The 15,075-nt window shown below is 40.2% G+C and overlaps 2 protein-coding genes across 2 annotated transcripts; both read right to left on the bottom strand.

Annotated features, from left to right (window-relative positions):
* Positions 1–1,620: 1,620 nt before the first annotated feature.
* Positions 1,621–3,030, bottom strand: LOC141288139 (paraneoplastic antigen Ma1 homolog). Its single transcript, XM_073820242.1, has one exon. The coding sequence runs from the start codon at positions 3,028–3,030 to the stop codon at positions 1,621–1,623; it is 1,410 nt and encodes a 469-aa protein (XP_073676343.1).
* Positions 3,031–10,667: 7,637 nt separating this feature from the next.
* lyar (Ly1 antibody reactive homolog (mouse)) lies at positions 10,668–15,012 on the bottom strand. Its single transcript, XM_073820566.1, has 9 exons — positions 14,760–15,012; positions 14,543–14,684; positions 13,317–13,431; positions 13,137–13,244; positions 12,975–13,061; positions 11,322–11,598; positions 11,185–11,244; positions 10,989–11,074; positions 10,668–10,881 (listed from the first exon to the last, which is right to left on the bottom strand). Exons 2-9 carry the CDS (start codon positions 14,662–14,664, stop codon positions 10,744–10,746), a joined length of 993 nt encoding a protein of 330 aa, XP_073676667.1. The 5' UTR covers positions 14,665–14,684; positions 14,760–15,012; the 3' UTR covers positions 10,668–10,743.
* Positions 15,013–15,075: the final 63 nt, after the last annotated feature.

Here is a 15,075-nt window from a genome sequence, read left to right as displayed (position 1 = left end):
ATTGGCACTTGTCAAGGGAGATCTTTAGGCCCTCCTCTCTCAGCCTGTCGAGTACTTTCAAGAGGCGCTCTTCGTGCTCGTCAATGGTTTGTCCAAAGATGATTAGATCATCCAAGTATACTAGCACTTCCAAAAAGTTCATATCCCCGACAGTCCGTTCCATGACTCTTTGGAAAGTGGCGGGTGCTCCACAGATGCCCTGGGGCATACGCTCAAATTCATAGAACCCCACCGGGCAGATGAATGCAGTCTTCTCCTTGTCGGCGTCACTCATGGGTATTTGATAGTATCCGCTCCTCAAGTCGAGAACACTGAACCATCTACTTCCGGAAAGACTATGGAGGGCATCCTCAATGCGGGGCACAGTATACTGGTCTGGTGTAGTCCTTTGGTTGAGCGTCCGATAGTCCACACACATTCTAACCTTCCCGGACTTTTTGCGAACCACGACAATGGGCGAAGCGTAGGGGCTGCGGGACTCTGATATAATGCCACTACTCTGCAATTCTCTGAGGTGCAGTCGCACGTCTTCCAAGTCAGCAGGGGCAAGACGGCGGGATCTTTCTCTGAAAGGGCGTGAATCATGCAACCTTATCTCATGAGTGGTGCTTTTTGAACATCCCACATCCCACTCGTGTAGAGAAAACACTTCCTTTCTCTGCATCATTTTCTCACACAAGCTCTGTTTTGCTTCCTCTGGCATTGGAGAATCTCCAAAATCAAAAGATGCAGGTGTCAAAGTATTTTGTTCAGGTGGATGTTTAGCAGGAAGTTGTGGCACTAAGGATACTGGAAAAACATGGGCAAGAGGAGTTCCTCGCTTCACCCATACTTCTTTTGTAGACATGTTCCTGGCGGTCACTGTGACTCGCTGACTGGACACAACGGATGCTGAATGAAGTTCAGGCCTCACCTCTAGATCATCAGAGTGTGTATCACCAACTGCTGCTCTGTCTACTAACACTAGAGATTCAGTCATCTGACCAGGAAACTTAAGCAGACCAGGAAGCTGCAAAACTTGATTTGGTTTCAGAACAACAGGGTTATGCTTCACGAACCAAACTGTTCCATGCTTGTCTGGGTCATCCTGTGAAACATCCGTCTGTTGAATAGACTCGTAGGCTTCTCTGATTACGGGATGTATGGTTAGCACATTCAAAAATTTCTCACCAGCTTGTTGACGGCAAGACTCAAGCAGCTTCTTCACTAAGCTAGTGTTTGTCCCGAGCAAAATGGCTATTCCTTCCCGTTTCACAGGGTCTGGGCATACAATGGCAAGCGTGTCAATCACTTGATGCACTCCAGCTACACTTTCCGTGAACTCAAGTCTGAGGGGCAGGTATCCATCATAAGGGTATTTATGTGAGCTTAAACCCCAAATCTCAAGGTTTTCCACAGGCTGAAGGTCTAAGTGTTTCAGATAAGTGTCATAAAAACTGCGGTATAATAAAGTAACCTGCGAACCGCTGTCAAGAAGAGCTTTAGCGTAGATACCTTCTATCTGGACTGGCACTTCAGAGACAGGTCCTACTAACCCCTCAGGAAGTTTTGGCTTACCAGCATCAAGCATGAATGAACCACAAGTGGAACGTGTTGTCTCAGGAGCCCCGTGCCGTTCCTTCACTGAGCTCCTGCCCAGTTTCCCTGCAAGCGATGCATCTTTATCAGCTTCTGATTAACTTTCCTGAGGTCCTCTGGTGCTTTGCATTCCCACTTCTTATGTCCATCTTCACCACATTTGTAGCAAAAGATCCCGGGCACTGGTGGCTGGGTGGATTTAGCTTTTTGGGGGTTGTCTCGGTTCACACTCCCAGGGTTTTTACTGGATGGTTTCTGAGGAGCAAAATCAGAAGCACAAGTCACAGTAGCCACGTTCAACAGTTGACTCACCTGGGTAGATAGCTCTTTAACCTCCTTCTTTAGGTTTTGTAATTCAGACGGCACAGATGCCTGGGGAGAGACAACAGTGGCGACCGAAGCTTTAACATTTTCTCTTGCAGCTACCCAGTGTTCTTCCTCACGTATTTCCTTCATCAACTGTGAAAAAGATGGAGGACTCTGCAAAGTGTGAGTCATTCTGATTCGCAACGCAACCATATCATTGGTAAGTGCTCCCTTAATTAGCTGCTCCATTCTGGCTCCATTTATGCCGGCTGCATTAATCCCACCCTTCAACAAGGCTCTGTGGAGAAGTTTGTCTAGGCGGTACAAGAAAGCTGAAAGTTTCTCTCCATTTTCCTGATAAGTGTGACGAAATCTAGCCATAAGGTCAGGGCCACTCTCCGTAGTTCCATATGCAGTCTCAAGGGCAGCTAAGTACTCATTTGCAGTTGCAGATGGGCTACTCACTTTCAAAAACCTGACAATATCAGCAGCAGGACCCCGCAAACTCTCAACAAGGCGTTGTTTCTTGGCAGCCTCTGTGCATTGCCATTCACTGATCATTTGTGCAGCCTGCTCCATCCAGACTTCATATTCCTCCTCACCTGGAGGAACGGGCTTCAGGCCTGAGAACAACCTCAGTTTTCGGTAACTAGGTCCATCAGTAGATGTTTGATTACATCTGTCTACTAATTTACCTATTGCATTAACTAGATCCACACTGATATCAGATTTAGGAGACTGATCTCCCATTACTATGGCCTTTACTTCATCCATAGACTTACCCTCCTGCTGCAATAAGGCTAACAACTTAATCTGAAAGGGGTCACTGCCAGCAGCTGGGTCATCGGCTGATAGACCACCCACAAAGTGAACATGCCAGGGCCCAGCTTCCCGCTCAATACCTATTTCAGGAGGTAAAGTACTTGGATCAAGGTCAGTACTAGTCTCCACTAAAACAAACAGTTGTTTGCCAGTAACGTCACCACGGCGACCACAAATTTTAGTACGACCAAAGACCTTCACTGTGTTTAATACTTTCTCAATAGTGTCATTACTAGCGTCCAAAGGAACATTGCTTAACACAATGGCACGTGAGGAGCTAATGTTCTCCTCTCTACTCCACTGAACAGTCTGAGAGAGATCCATATTTTGAAACTAAAGGCAGGTTGCTAGAAAAAATAAACAGACAAAATTAAAACTGATTCTGGTTACCTTCTACTGCTAACTGAAAAAGAGAAATAAACTGGTAAAACAGGGAAATAGAAAAACACAGTATCCCAGCGGTGCCTCCAAAAATGTAACCCTTTTCTTAACCCTAGGGGTTAATTTACTTATTTCTCTAACAAGAGTCCTGGATTCCCGGCAATTAGATAGTGAATTAGGCCGGTAGAGTGTTTCTTTTCTTTCTTTATTTACAACAAATGAAATGTAAGGGATTTTTTCCTCTTGTACAAATTTTACTCAATCCCTTTACTACAGATAAATTAAATAATTAAATTTCTTGCTAATCACAAGAATTCTGGAACTTAGTAAATTAATTAATTTGCCAGACTCAAGGAAATATAACAATACAAATGTTAAAGAGAAAAGTAACAAAGATGGATTTATTTTTCTTTACATGAATGTATTAAGTAGTACCAGTAAATCAAGAAACCAATAACAACGTTCTCTTTAAGGAAAGCAGATAAACAATTCTCCCTGATGTTATTCGAATTGCTTCTTTTAAATAAAATATATAAATCTCTTTTGTAGTCTCAGAACGATTCTTGTTCTTTCCCAATTATTACGCTCTCCTCTTCAACCTTAGCTATATTTCTATTTTGGAACACTGTAACTCAATGTAGAACTCGATTCCACTAAAACACTTTGTTTCTTATAGAACCCCATAATAATAAAAAAAACAATATCTCTTTCAAGATTCGTTATACACTTGAGAAAACACCGCAGTTCAAACCACACACATTGTCTTTCAGTACTGTATGCACGTTACATATCTTACGATCCGTTAAATGTACGTCAGTCAAACAGTTCAAATGTATGCGAGTCAGTCAAACAGTTCAAATGTACGATCGATCGTATCGTTGGGGCCCAGGACGTTGGTGCACATTAATCAGATGATCAATTTAAAGTAATCCAAGACGAAAATGAAGTCACTTACGTTCATCCAGTTGACAGTGAAACAACATTACGTTCCTTACACCACGAATACTCAGCGTCCCCTAACGATCCATCTTGAACTTGATATGAAATCAGACGATCCACGTCCAGTGATGAAACACACGATCTGTCCAGTTCTGCACGCAATTCCGAAGTCCTCCACAAAGATGGCTGATAAGTCTTCAAACACAGTTACTGTTCGTGACTGCAATCGTCTCTATAGCCGCTAGGCTATCATCACACACAGCATAACTAATTGACTCACAGGAGCACGGAAAACAAAGATGAGTTGCACGTAAGAAAATAACATAAACAAGCGTCGTCACTCTATGCTTTGGGCCGTATATTACAATGAATATAGTAGTCTCCAAATGGATGATGATACACTTTTCTCAATAGAGACAGCCGATCTCACTGGCAGCACACTCTTTTTCCATGTGCGATACTTCTTCCTCATTACGTGACTCACGTTATGACGCAACCTCAAGCTCAACAGTCACTGGCTTGTAATTATACACCTGTATTAAACATGCTTTTCATTGGATATAAGCAAATCACATAATTGTTGCATCAACTTTCAAAATAAAGAAAAAATACAATAATAGAAAATACATTATAATACTTTGTATTATTTCTGACACAGAGCATATTAAACACAGGTATAATTTAGGAGTCCCTACATGTGAGAATTCATCTGTTTGTGATAGTGATAATCAACTTTTTTTTATATCACTTATGCATTCCGTTGAAGAAATAATGGAATGCATAGTTGATATAAAAAACTGAAGGACGAGTCATTTCTTACTGCTAAATTCTGAAAAAACAGATAACAGTTTTAATTATTGGACTTAAAACCTCCGCATGTAATAACCTAAAACCCAGTTTAATACTCAATGGCTGCTCTGTCAATTCGTCATCATCAGTCAGGAACCTATTCGTCCTATTTGATAGCAATCTTACCTTCGAAAGCCACATTTCTAGCATTTGAAAAACCACATTTTTCCATCTCAAAAATATATCGAAATTACAACCTATGCTCTCGATGACAAATGCAGAAACGTTAATTCATGCGTTCATGACCTCAAGGGTAGATTATTGTAATGCTTTATTGGGTGGTTGTTCTGCACGCTTTATAAACAAACTCCAGCTGGTCCAAAATGCAGCAGCTAGAGTTCTTACTAGAACTAGAAAGTATGAGCATATTAGCCCGGTTCTGTCAGCACTGCACTGGCTCCCTATTAAACATCGGATAGATTTCAAAATCTTGCTAATTACTTATAAAGCCCTCAATGGTTTAGCTCCTCAGTACTTGTGCGAGCTCTTATCACATTATAGTCCCTCACGTCCGCTGCGTTCTCAAAACTCCAGCAATTTAATAATACCTAGAATATCAAAATCAACTGCGGGCGGCAGATCTTTTTCACATTTAGCGCCCAAACTCTGGAACAATCTACCTAACACTGTTCGGGAGGCAGACACACTCTGTCAGATTAAATCTAGATTAAAGACCCATCTCTCTAACACATTTCTATAATCCAAATCCGTTAAAGGATTGTTAGGCTGCATTATTTAGGTCAACCGGAACCGGGAACACTTCCCATAACACCTGATGCACTCGTTGCATCATAAGAAGAATGGCAACTACGCTAATATTAGTCTGTTTTGTTCTGATTCCGACGTCACCGTAGCCGCCAGATCCAGTCTGTAGATGAGATCTTAGGTCCCTGCAGTCCCCCGGATCCAGACCGTACCCGCCTCAGATGGTGGATCAACACTTAGAGACGACCTCTACAGCCCTGAATGTCAGCAGAGACCACATCAACTAGATGAAGCCCAGAGACAGATCCCTAACGAAGACCTCTAGACAGCCATCAGGACAAGACCACGGGAACCTGATGAGAAATCTGACATTGGAACAAACTGCTGGTTTGGTCTGTCCAGAGGAGAACTGGTCCTGTTCTGAAGACCACTGAGAAGCAAACAACACTGGAGCCCAAAATATCTTCTTTTGTGTTCTACAGATGAAAGAAACTATTATAAATGATTACATTTATGGACAAAGTGTTCCTTTACAGTTTTTTCGATTCATGAAACAATTCATAATTTTCTCACAGCTACAAACACAATCTCAAAACTGCACACAAACTTGCACAAAAATCAGACTTCCACGTCAAAATCCAGTATGTTAGTCAAACACATGATCTCTTTTATCAGAATTTAACTTTGGCCTCGGGTGACACACAGACCTGTCAAACACAAACTACTGCACTGCCTAGTGAACACTAATGAGTTCAGTTCAGAACACTGAAACACCAATCAGGAATCATTTTGCAAGCCAGTGTCTATTACGGTACAACATAAAGATACAGTCAAATTCAGCAATAAGCTCTAAGAAAAGTTCATTATTATTACACTACTGTAAACAGATCTTACAGGAGATGAAAAGCACTAGAAATGATTTGCAGTAGTTCAAATAACAAGGAATTGAATATGAAATCACAATATGGTTTACTTTCAATTACTGTCCAGTAAAAAATAAACACAGCATCCTCTGCCATACTATAGTTTCTTAGACTTTCTGTAGCTCCTCCAGACAGTCGTCTATCATCTTGCAGATCTTATTCAATCTTTTTGCAAAACTCTAAACACATTCTCACTCACTGAAGCTCAATTCGCTCTGTGATGAACTTGTGATGCAAAACTCTAAAGAAAAATAGCTAAAGTTAAGCACAACTGCAACGGCCGTCACACAACCATTCAAAATTGTTCACACTTGTTTCTAAATGTGTGTTTAGAATGTACAAAATATAAATCAAAGTGCACAGATGGCACGCTAATCTCTCAGTCTGAGAAAGAGAGGAAGACTGTATATTATTGACTAATGTGTGAATGATTTGAAAGCTTTATTTGATTTTGGCTACGATTGAAATGGTTTTGAATGGTTTGATTTTACAAGAAGAGTCAGGGGTTCAGTGAATTTAGTGTGAAGATTTGGATTTGTGGTTAAAGTTAAGAAAATTAGTGATGTTTTGAAAAATGTGTTTTAGCAATTCAGAAAAACTGTAAAGGTTTTGATACCTGCCTTCTTTCAGGCCTGAGAATCGTTTTCTTGACGATATTTCAGCAATCATGTTGTCTGTTTGAAGAATGGATCGGACTGAGAACTAAAACACACTCGTAGCCAATCATCAGTAAGGGGCGTGTCCACTCACGATGAGGGAGGTGCGTGTTTCATGGCATGGTCGTGGATTTGGGGGCGGGGCTATCAAGATAGGGGCGTGTTTGTTTTAGTGATTTCAAATATCAACACTTCCGGTCTCTTTCCCCTGGTTTCACAGACAAGGCTTAAGCCTAGTCCTAGACTAAAATGTAAATCTGAGCTGTTTCAACTGAAATAAAATTGCACTGATTGATCTTAAAATATATCAGTGCCTTTGTTTTGTCTCAAGATGCACACCAGTAATGTTTTTTTTTACTAAGCATGTTTATAAAAATTACTTAAATGTCCTAATTGAACTATGGCCTAATCCTGGCTTAGTCTAAACCCTGTCTGTGAAACCCGGCCTTAAAGTTTTAAATTAAGAATATTGTTAAGAATATTTTGTATTTCCAAGTGCATTATGGGTGTTTATGGTTGCCCTTCCTTTTCGCCAAAGCCCAGTTTTCTCTATTGGTGTAGTATCGAGTTATTACTTAATACAAAGCAAACTTTTATTAAAAAACCCTATCGAGCTCAGAAGTGAATCGGTAGAACTCGAATACCGCGGGTCCCGCATGGCTATGGGATGCTGCTAAAAAAAAAAGCGATTCGTGCGGGTTTTAAACGACATTAGCCTGAAGAATGAATAACCCTATAACATTATTACAGGTAAAAGGCTTGTAAAGTTGCTGCAGAAGCGCCGTTTACCGTGAGCTAGTCTGCGCTCGAAGCGCGTCCGGCCGATATATGATTACAGCTGAGCGCGGGATCAGTGCCGCACACGGGGATTATCAGGGTGTTTCAGTGTGTGTGTGTGTGTGTGTGTGTGTGTGTGCCGCTAACAGGCAGCCCATTCTCCAGCTGGAAACCAGACTGCGCCGAGTCCTGACCCGCGGGTCCGCGCAGCGCTCACACCTGTATGGAGCCTCTGTGCGGCGGGCCAACTAAACCCGGCCCCGGGAGAGAAAGAATGTCCCACACAAGAGCCGATTCAGCCCTTACATCCCCCCCACCTTAAACAGCTAATCTCTCCGGGCAGAGGTCTCGCCGCACCGCTGAACCACCCGCGCTGCAGTGGAGTTAACGGCGGAACACACAGCTGCAGCGCGCGCGCGCCCTGAGGACCCCGAACACCGTCAGGCGCGTCAGAGTTCGCGTACTTATGCACTTTTCTGTGGCGTTTACAAGTAGAAACAGTGTTTTGTGTTCGTGATGAACATTACAAAGCGACCCGCGTGATGCACCTCATTAACCGACGTGTCTGACCCAATGCACGCACACACTCGAGAGCGCGGTCACGCGAAAGGCAGGGAGTGAGCAAGAACTGTCCAAATGTGTCTTTACAGCCGAATTAAAAAAATCGCAGTGTGAGCCCGGCTTAAGTGTAATTCACTGTAAAGATGCAATGCTGCATAAACTCCAGGCTAAATTATGTCCCATAATAGCCTATCAAAGTTGTAGTTGCTGTAAATATGACTCATGTCTGACTTTGGAAACTATTCTCTCCTTAAATATGAAGAGATCAAACATCAGATTCATCCGAATTTCACAAAAAGCTTGTGGACGTATTTATAATATCAGTCAGACACTGAAGCGAGGTGCTGTTTTTTTCTCTTCTGATTCCTTCACTTGTTTGCCAATCAGCCACAAAGTTTTAATTCGATTTATTAATGTTCATCTGATCTCATTTTGTAAGTTTAAAGATGTTTTCTATGATTTGTTTGACTACTCAAACGAGGAAAATATTACTTATTAATTTGTGTTTCCTACTAGCTAAATTTCACATAAACAAAAATTGGCTCTAAACCTTTTTTTATCTGCATTTCTTCATTCGTCCTATGTGTCCTTTTTTTAAGGTGAAAAAACAGTCACTATATATTTAAACCATTGTAACCACAAATTAACCATGGTTTTACTACACTAATATATGTTAGCACTATGTTTGACACATAGTTTAAACATGGTATTTGTAGTAATGGTTGTACAAAAAAAAAAAACATGGTTACTACACTTTTTTTACTGTAGTAAAAACCTTAAGGGATTTGTATTTGTGTATACTTTGTTTTTGTCTTTATTTATTTTTTTAACTTTAATGGTTTCTAAATAAAATGATTCCCAATCCCACATCGCAGTCCAGACTTGAAACAAATGATTCCCAATCCCAAATACCGAACTGATTGACGAACCGGATCCGTGAACACAGACTGCTCCTCCGGCTGACCTGGGTTACAATCTCCCTCCCCATCTCTGTCCTGTCGATCTCCTCTGTCCTGTCATCAGTGCTGGGGAAAGTTACTTTCAAAAGTAATGCAGTACAATATTGAGTTACTCTCTAAAGAAGTAAATAACTACGTTACTTTATAAGGAAAGTACTGCGTTACGTTACTTTTGCGTTACTTTTTAAATCTGGGCAGGGCTTGTTTGTTTTTAATATAAAAAAAGTTGTATTTTTGTCAAATGTAAAAGCTTTTTCAAACCAAAAGCCTCAGGTTTAGAGAAAAGTAAATCTCCGTCTGTACAGTAGACCGCAGAAGAACAAATGCCAACTATTCAGCAATAAAAAAGGAAAACAAATGTTCGATTATCTTGAGTAATTTCTGCTTATTAGTATGGATGAACTGATCATCGAAGGTCGGCAGCAAAGACATCGGTTAATAAAATGGGATTAAATACATAAAGGATATTTGTATTATTGAACATATTTAATTATTGCAGGTTTTTATTCATTTTGAGGAATACTCTGTTTTTTAGTGAGTGAGATGAATTAATGCATGTTCACATTTATTCTAGAACTAAAGGAACATCTTACCCACAATTTCTCTCCACATGGAGACAGGAGAGCTTTTAATCAATAAATGGAGGAAAAGTAACGAGTTTCTTATTTGAAAAAGTAACTCAGATATTTTCTTGTCAATTACAAAGTAATTTGTTACTTTACTGGTTACTTGGAAAAAGTTTAATTATTATGTAACTTGCGTTAATTGTAATGCGTTACCCCCAACACTGGTCCTGTCATCTGAAAAAATTAATTAATAAAAAGTAATTGCATGACTTCAAGGAAAACTTTAGCAAGCTAAATTAATTCAATATTACATATAATTTGGCGGTAAAACGAGTGTTGCACAGTTGTGTTCTTACAGAGATGTGTATGTTGTAAAATGTTGTTGTGTTTTATTCCGTAATTAGAAGCAGCAGAATTAAACTGTCACCTGTTACAAGCATTTAGAAGTTTAAAGTGCAAACTAATGAAAATCAGAAATGTGTAAATAAAGCTCTTTAAAAACTTTGAATAGTTTTTAAACTTTGAACACTTGGACTAAACGCAGGAAATATGTGATGAATGATGAGTGATATGAAAAGAACAGCTCTCAGACTCTAATACTGACAGACAAGATAACCTCATCCAACTCACACTAGACCAGTGGAAAACCAGTTATTAGGGACACCGTTTATTGTTAAGATGATGATGATGATGATGAAGACATTGCAGAAAAAAACATCTGTCATTTCACCAGTCTGACTTTGTCTTTGAGGATCCTAAACTTTGGGTTTTTGTTGAGCTTCCTGTTGAACACAGATAGAACCTCCTCTTCAGATCTGAAGTTAGAGTCTCCAGTGAACGAATAATACGCCGCTAAAACCTGGAGAATAAACAGAGTCAGCAAACGTCTGGAAGAACACAAGAGCCACGTGATACAGAAAAAACCTCTCGGTTTCTGACTCGTGAACGTCTTGAAGTTCAGCTCACCTTCTTGCGGAGCTTCTTGACGGAGAGTCCGTCCTCCGGTGCGTCTCTCAGAACCGCCTTTATCGTCCCTTTCCAATTAAACTTCCCTGAAAACAGCAGGATTCAGAAGATGGGAACTGTCATGTTTGAGGTCCATGTTCTCATAGTTGTTCACAGCAGTGCTGTAGTCAGTGTTTATATCATGAGGGTGGAATACCTTTAGGGTTTGATTCAGGCTCCTGGTTCTCTGGCTCCTCCCCCTCTGAATTCACACTCTCTGATTGGTCAAACACACAGGAAGTGAGGAAGCGTTCACATGCTGACAGCATCAGTACTGATACGATCTGATCTTACCGTCCAACTCCTCCTGTTTTCTTTTCTTCTGTTTTTTGCTGCTCTTTCCGTCTTCGTTCTGTCCGTTCTCGTCTCGTTTCCTCTTTTTTCTCTTCTGTTTCTCGTCTGTGTTTTCTCCGTTCTGCTCCTCTGAATTCTCATCTGAAATCTTTTGCTTTTTCTTGTCCTTCTTATTTTTCCGCTCTTCTCTCTTGTTTTTCTTGGTCTCAGTGCCGTTGTTCAGGTCGGTCTGGTTTGGTTTGGGTTCACTCTTCTGATGGTTGGTTTGGCTGCTGTTCTGAAACGTGATCATGAAACGAGAGAGAATTAAAATACTTCAGCTGCACACACATTATCTTTATAAGCTTAACATACACACATTCATGTCAAAAACAAACAAAGGTTTTTTTTGGTTTTTTTAAAAAGCCAACAAAATGTGAACGGGTATATTTGTAGCAATAGCCAACAATACACTGTATGGGTCAAAATGATTGATTTTTCTTTTATGCCTAAGGTCATTACCATATGAAGTAAAGATCATGTTCCATGAATTTGTTAATTGTCTTACCATAAATATATCAAAACTTAATTTTTGGTAAGTAATATGGATTGCTAAGAACTACATTTGGACAACTTCAAAGGTGATTTTCTCAACAACAACAACAACAACAAAAAAAATAGTTTATCCTCAGATTGCAGATTTTCAAACAGTTGTCAATTTCAACCATACATCAATGAAAACTTATTTTCTCAGCTTTCAGACAATGTATAAATCTCAGTTTCAAATAATTGAGCCTTTGACTGGTTTAGTGGTCCAGGGTTACAAATTATAAAGAATAAAATGTAACAAATTAAAAAGTATACACTACCAGTCAAAAGTTTGGTATGATTTTGTTTTGTAATGTTTCTGTTCATCAAAGCTGCATTTATTTGATAAAAAATACAGTAGAAATTCTGAAATATTATTAGAATGTAAAACAGCTGTTTTCAATGTGAATATCTGGTAAACTGTAATTGATTTCTGTGATGCGCAGCTGAATTTATCATCATTACTCCAGTCTTCTGTGAACATGATCCTTCAAAATATTCTAATAAACTGATTTGCTGCTCAAGAAACATTTCTGATTATTATCAGTGTTGAAAACAGTTGTGCTGCACAATATTTTAGTGAAAAACGACATTTTTTTTAGGATTCACAGATGAATAGAAAGTTCAAAAGAACAGCATTAATTTGAAATCTTCTGTAGCATTATAAATGTCTCTACTTTTACTTTTGATCAATTTAATGTGCCCTTTATTGATAAAATGTTTTTTTTTATTTTACATACCCCTAACTTTTGAATGGCAGCACAACTGTTTTCAAGATTGATAATAATCAGAAATGTTTCTTGAGCAGCAAATCAGTATATTAGAATGATTTCTGAAGGATCATGTGACACTGAAGACTGCAGTAATGATGCTGAAAATTCAGCTGCGCATCACAGAAATAAATTATATTTGAACAGATATTCACAGCCGTTTTACATTCTAATATTATTTCACATTTTTACAGTATTCTTCCTCAAACACATGCAGCTTTGAAGAGCAGAAGAGACTCTTTCAGAAACATGAGCAGATGTGTCAGCTATCTGTGTGGATGTGGATGAATGAAGATGATGAAGGTTAAACTCTTACGCTGTCGGCTGTGGACGAACAGATCTCCCAGACCTTCTCCAGGAGAGCCGGCGTGTAGATGTTTCTCATACAGTTCTTCATCCAGTTCTGCAGGCGAACAAAGCAGACGTTAACGATTCAGCTCACCGTCATCAGACCCGACCCATCTCCTCAGATCCTCACCTCAAACTTGTTCTTCTTGCGCGGGACGTTGCTGTGAGTGCTGACCATCTGCAGGACGCTCCACACGTTGGGCTCGATGTCGGGCCGCCCCATGGCCTGCTGGATCCTCTGCAGAAGAAGAGCAGACGTGTGAGCGAACGAACACCACCAGCACACCTGCACACACCTTCACCTGCTCACCTGTAGCCACTCCTCCTGCTTCACTTCACCTTTATTCACCTTCGGCTGGAAACCCTTCCCTCCGTATTTCTGGTCTTCACTGATGCACTTGTTGTGGTTTCTGTATTCGTCATCTCTGTGAATAAACGCACCTTCAGCAGGACACTCATCATCATCGTCATCATCAGGGCACGTATTTACTAAACATTTTATCTTAGCACTAAGAGTTCTCCTAAATAGCAGTAAAAGTTTTAGCTAAGAGTTTTCTCTTAAAACCTATTAACGAAGCTGCTGAGGCAAACTTTTACTAAGGAATAGAGAGAAGTCTTGAGCTGAGAGTGAGGGCGGGGTTGATGCTCATTAACTATGCACACAGTGATTGGCTGATAGGGGAGGGGTCTCTGTCAGAGATCTTGTAGAGGGCGATATTATGTGGCCATATTCAAATAAAGATTTAAAAAAAAAAGATGTAGCCACTAATGTCAACTAGTGTCACTAATTAAACAAGTATATGTTCAGCTAATTGTCAGCCTCTTACATGTGTGCTTCTCGTAAACAATTAGCTGATATGCATATAAACAACAATTTAATTGATTGATATAATCAAAGGAAAATTTGGAGTACGGATAACCTCCAAAACCAAAAAAGATGCGTTGGAAAACACATGTGTGCCAATAAATGCAACATAAAATGTTTATGTTCCAAGGCAGATTGCCGGCAACAGCCATTTTAGCCCTGCTGAAAAAAAAATGAAAACCATTACAATTTTATTAATGTTTTTACTGGTTAAAACAGAAACAGTATTGGTTTTAATGGTAACTGTAATGGTGCCTGTGTTAATCTCGAATGATAACTGGTCACCTTCTATTGGTGGCTTGTTAAAACCACTAAACCCTAATGGAATATGTCCCAAAAAAAAAACAGTACAGGAAACCATTTATTAATAATTTTAATGGTTAAAAGTTGATGGTTTGTAATATGTGTAATGTTATTTGTAGTGTAAACAATGTTTTTTTTTTTCAGCAGAGAGAATAGTCCTAGTTTGTGATTTGGTTTTAGTGACTTGTGAGTTTCACAGATTTAGGAGTTAGTTTTGACGCTAAAATGCTTTGTGAAAAACTCTTAGAGCCCAAGAGTCCTACATTTAGGATTGACTTTTCTCCTAAATCTGCAAGTTATCAGCTACTTTTAGTCTTCAGATGTTTTGTGAATACGGCTCCGATGCTCAACATCAGTCCAGATCCTACCGGAAGTCTTTTCCGCAGTCGATGCAGGACAGAACCCGACAGGAGCGGCACCTGATCACGTGTTGCTCCACTTGGGCTTTCTTGACTGACTCTCCACAGGAGCCACAGGTGAACACGACCATCCTGAGGACCAGCAGCGGACCTGAGAGAAACACACACGCGGCTTGAGTCTCACTGTGTCTGAGTGATGTTATATCGAGTTAACTGTGGTCTGTACCTTAATAAAGTTGATTCTCTGATGATGAGCGGCGCGACTCCAGCTGCTGGTCTCTGATTCTCTTCGTCACGCGCGGGAACTGATTCACACAAATGATTCGACTCACCGTCCGGTTCTCTTGATCCCGTGAACAAGTCTCCGGTATTAACGAAACTTCTCGTTATTCACGAGAAACAACTTTACTAAACACGCGCGCCACTGTCTTGACTCACACGTTTCCACAAACACGCGAGCGGCGCCGCTCTGTTTTCGATCCGGACGGAAACAGGAAACAGGAAATGATACAAGTTAATAATAAAAGTTCGGCGAACACATC

Source organism: Garra rufa, chromosome 16 (assembly GCF_049309525.1).
Source record: "Garra rufa chromosome 16, GarRuf1.0, whole genome shotgun sequence".
In the NCBI taxonomy this organism is placed as follows: domain Eukaryota; kingdom Metazoa; phylum Chordata; class Actinopteri; order Cypriniformes; family Cyprinidae; genus Garra; species Garra rufa.
This window is presented reverse-complemented; position numbering and strand designations above follow the sequence as displayed.

Coding starts and splice junctions, on each gene's coding strand:
- LOC141288139 (XM_073820242.1), bottom strand. CDS start 3,030: ATGGATCTCTCTCAGACTGTTCAGTGGAGTAGAGAGGAGAACATTAGC.
- lyar (XM_073820566.1), bottom strand. CDS start 14,664: ATGGTCGTGTTCACCTGTGGCTCCTGTGGAGAGTCAGTCAAGAAAGCC. Junction 13,062..13,136: donor GCAAGAAGAACAAGTTTGAG/GTGAGGATCTGA, acceptor GTTCGCCTGCAG/AACTGGATGAAGAACTGTAT. Junction 11,599..12,974: donor GTTCGTCCACAGCCGACAGC/GTAAGAGTTTAA, acceptor ATCACGTTTCAG/AACAGCAGCCAAACCAACCA.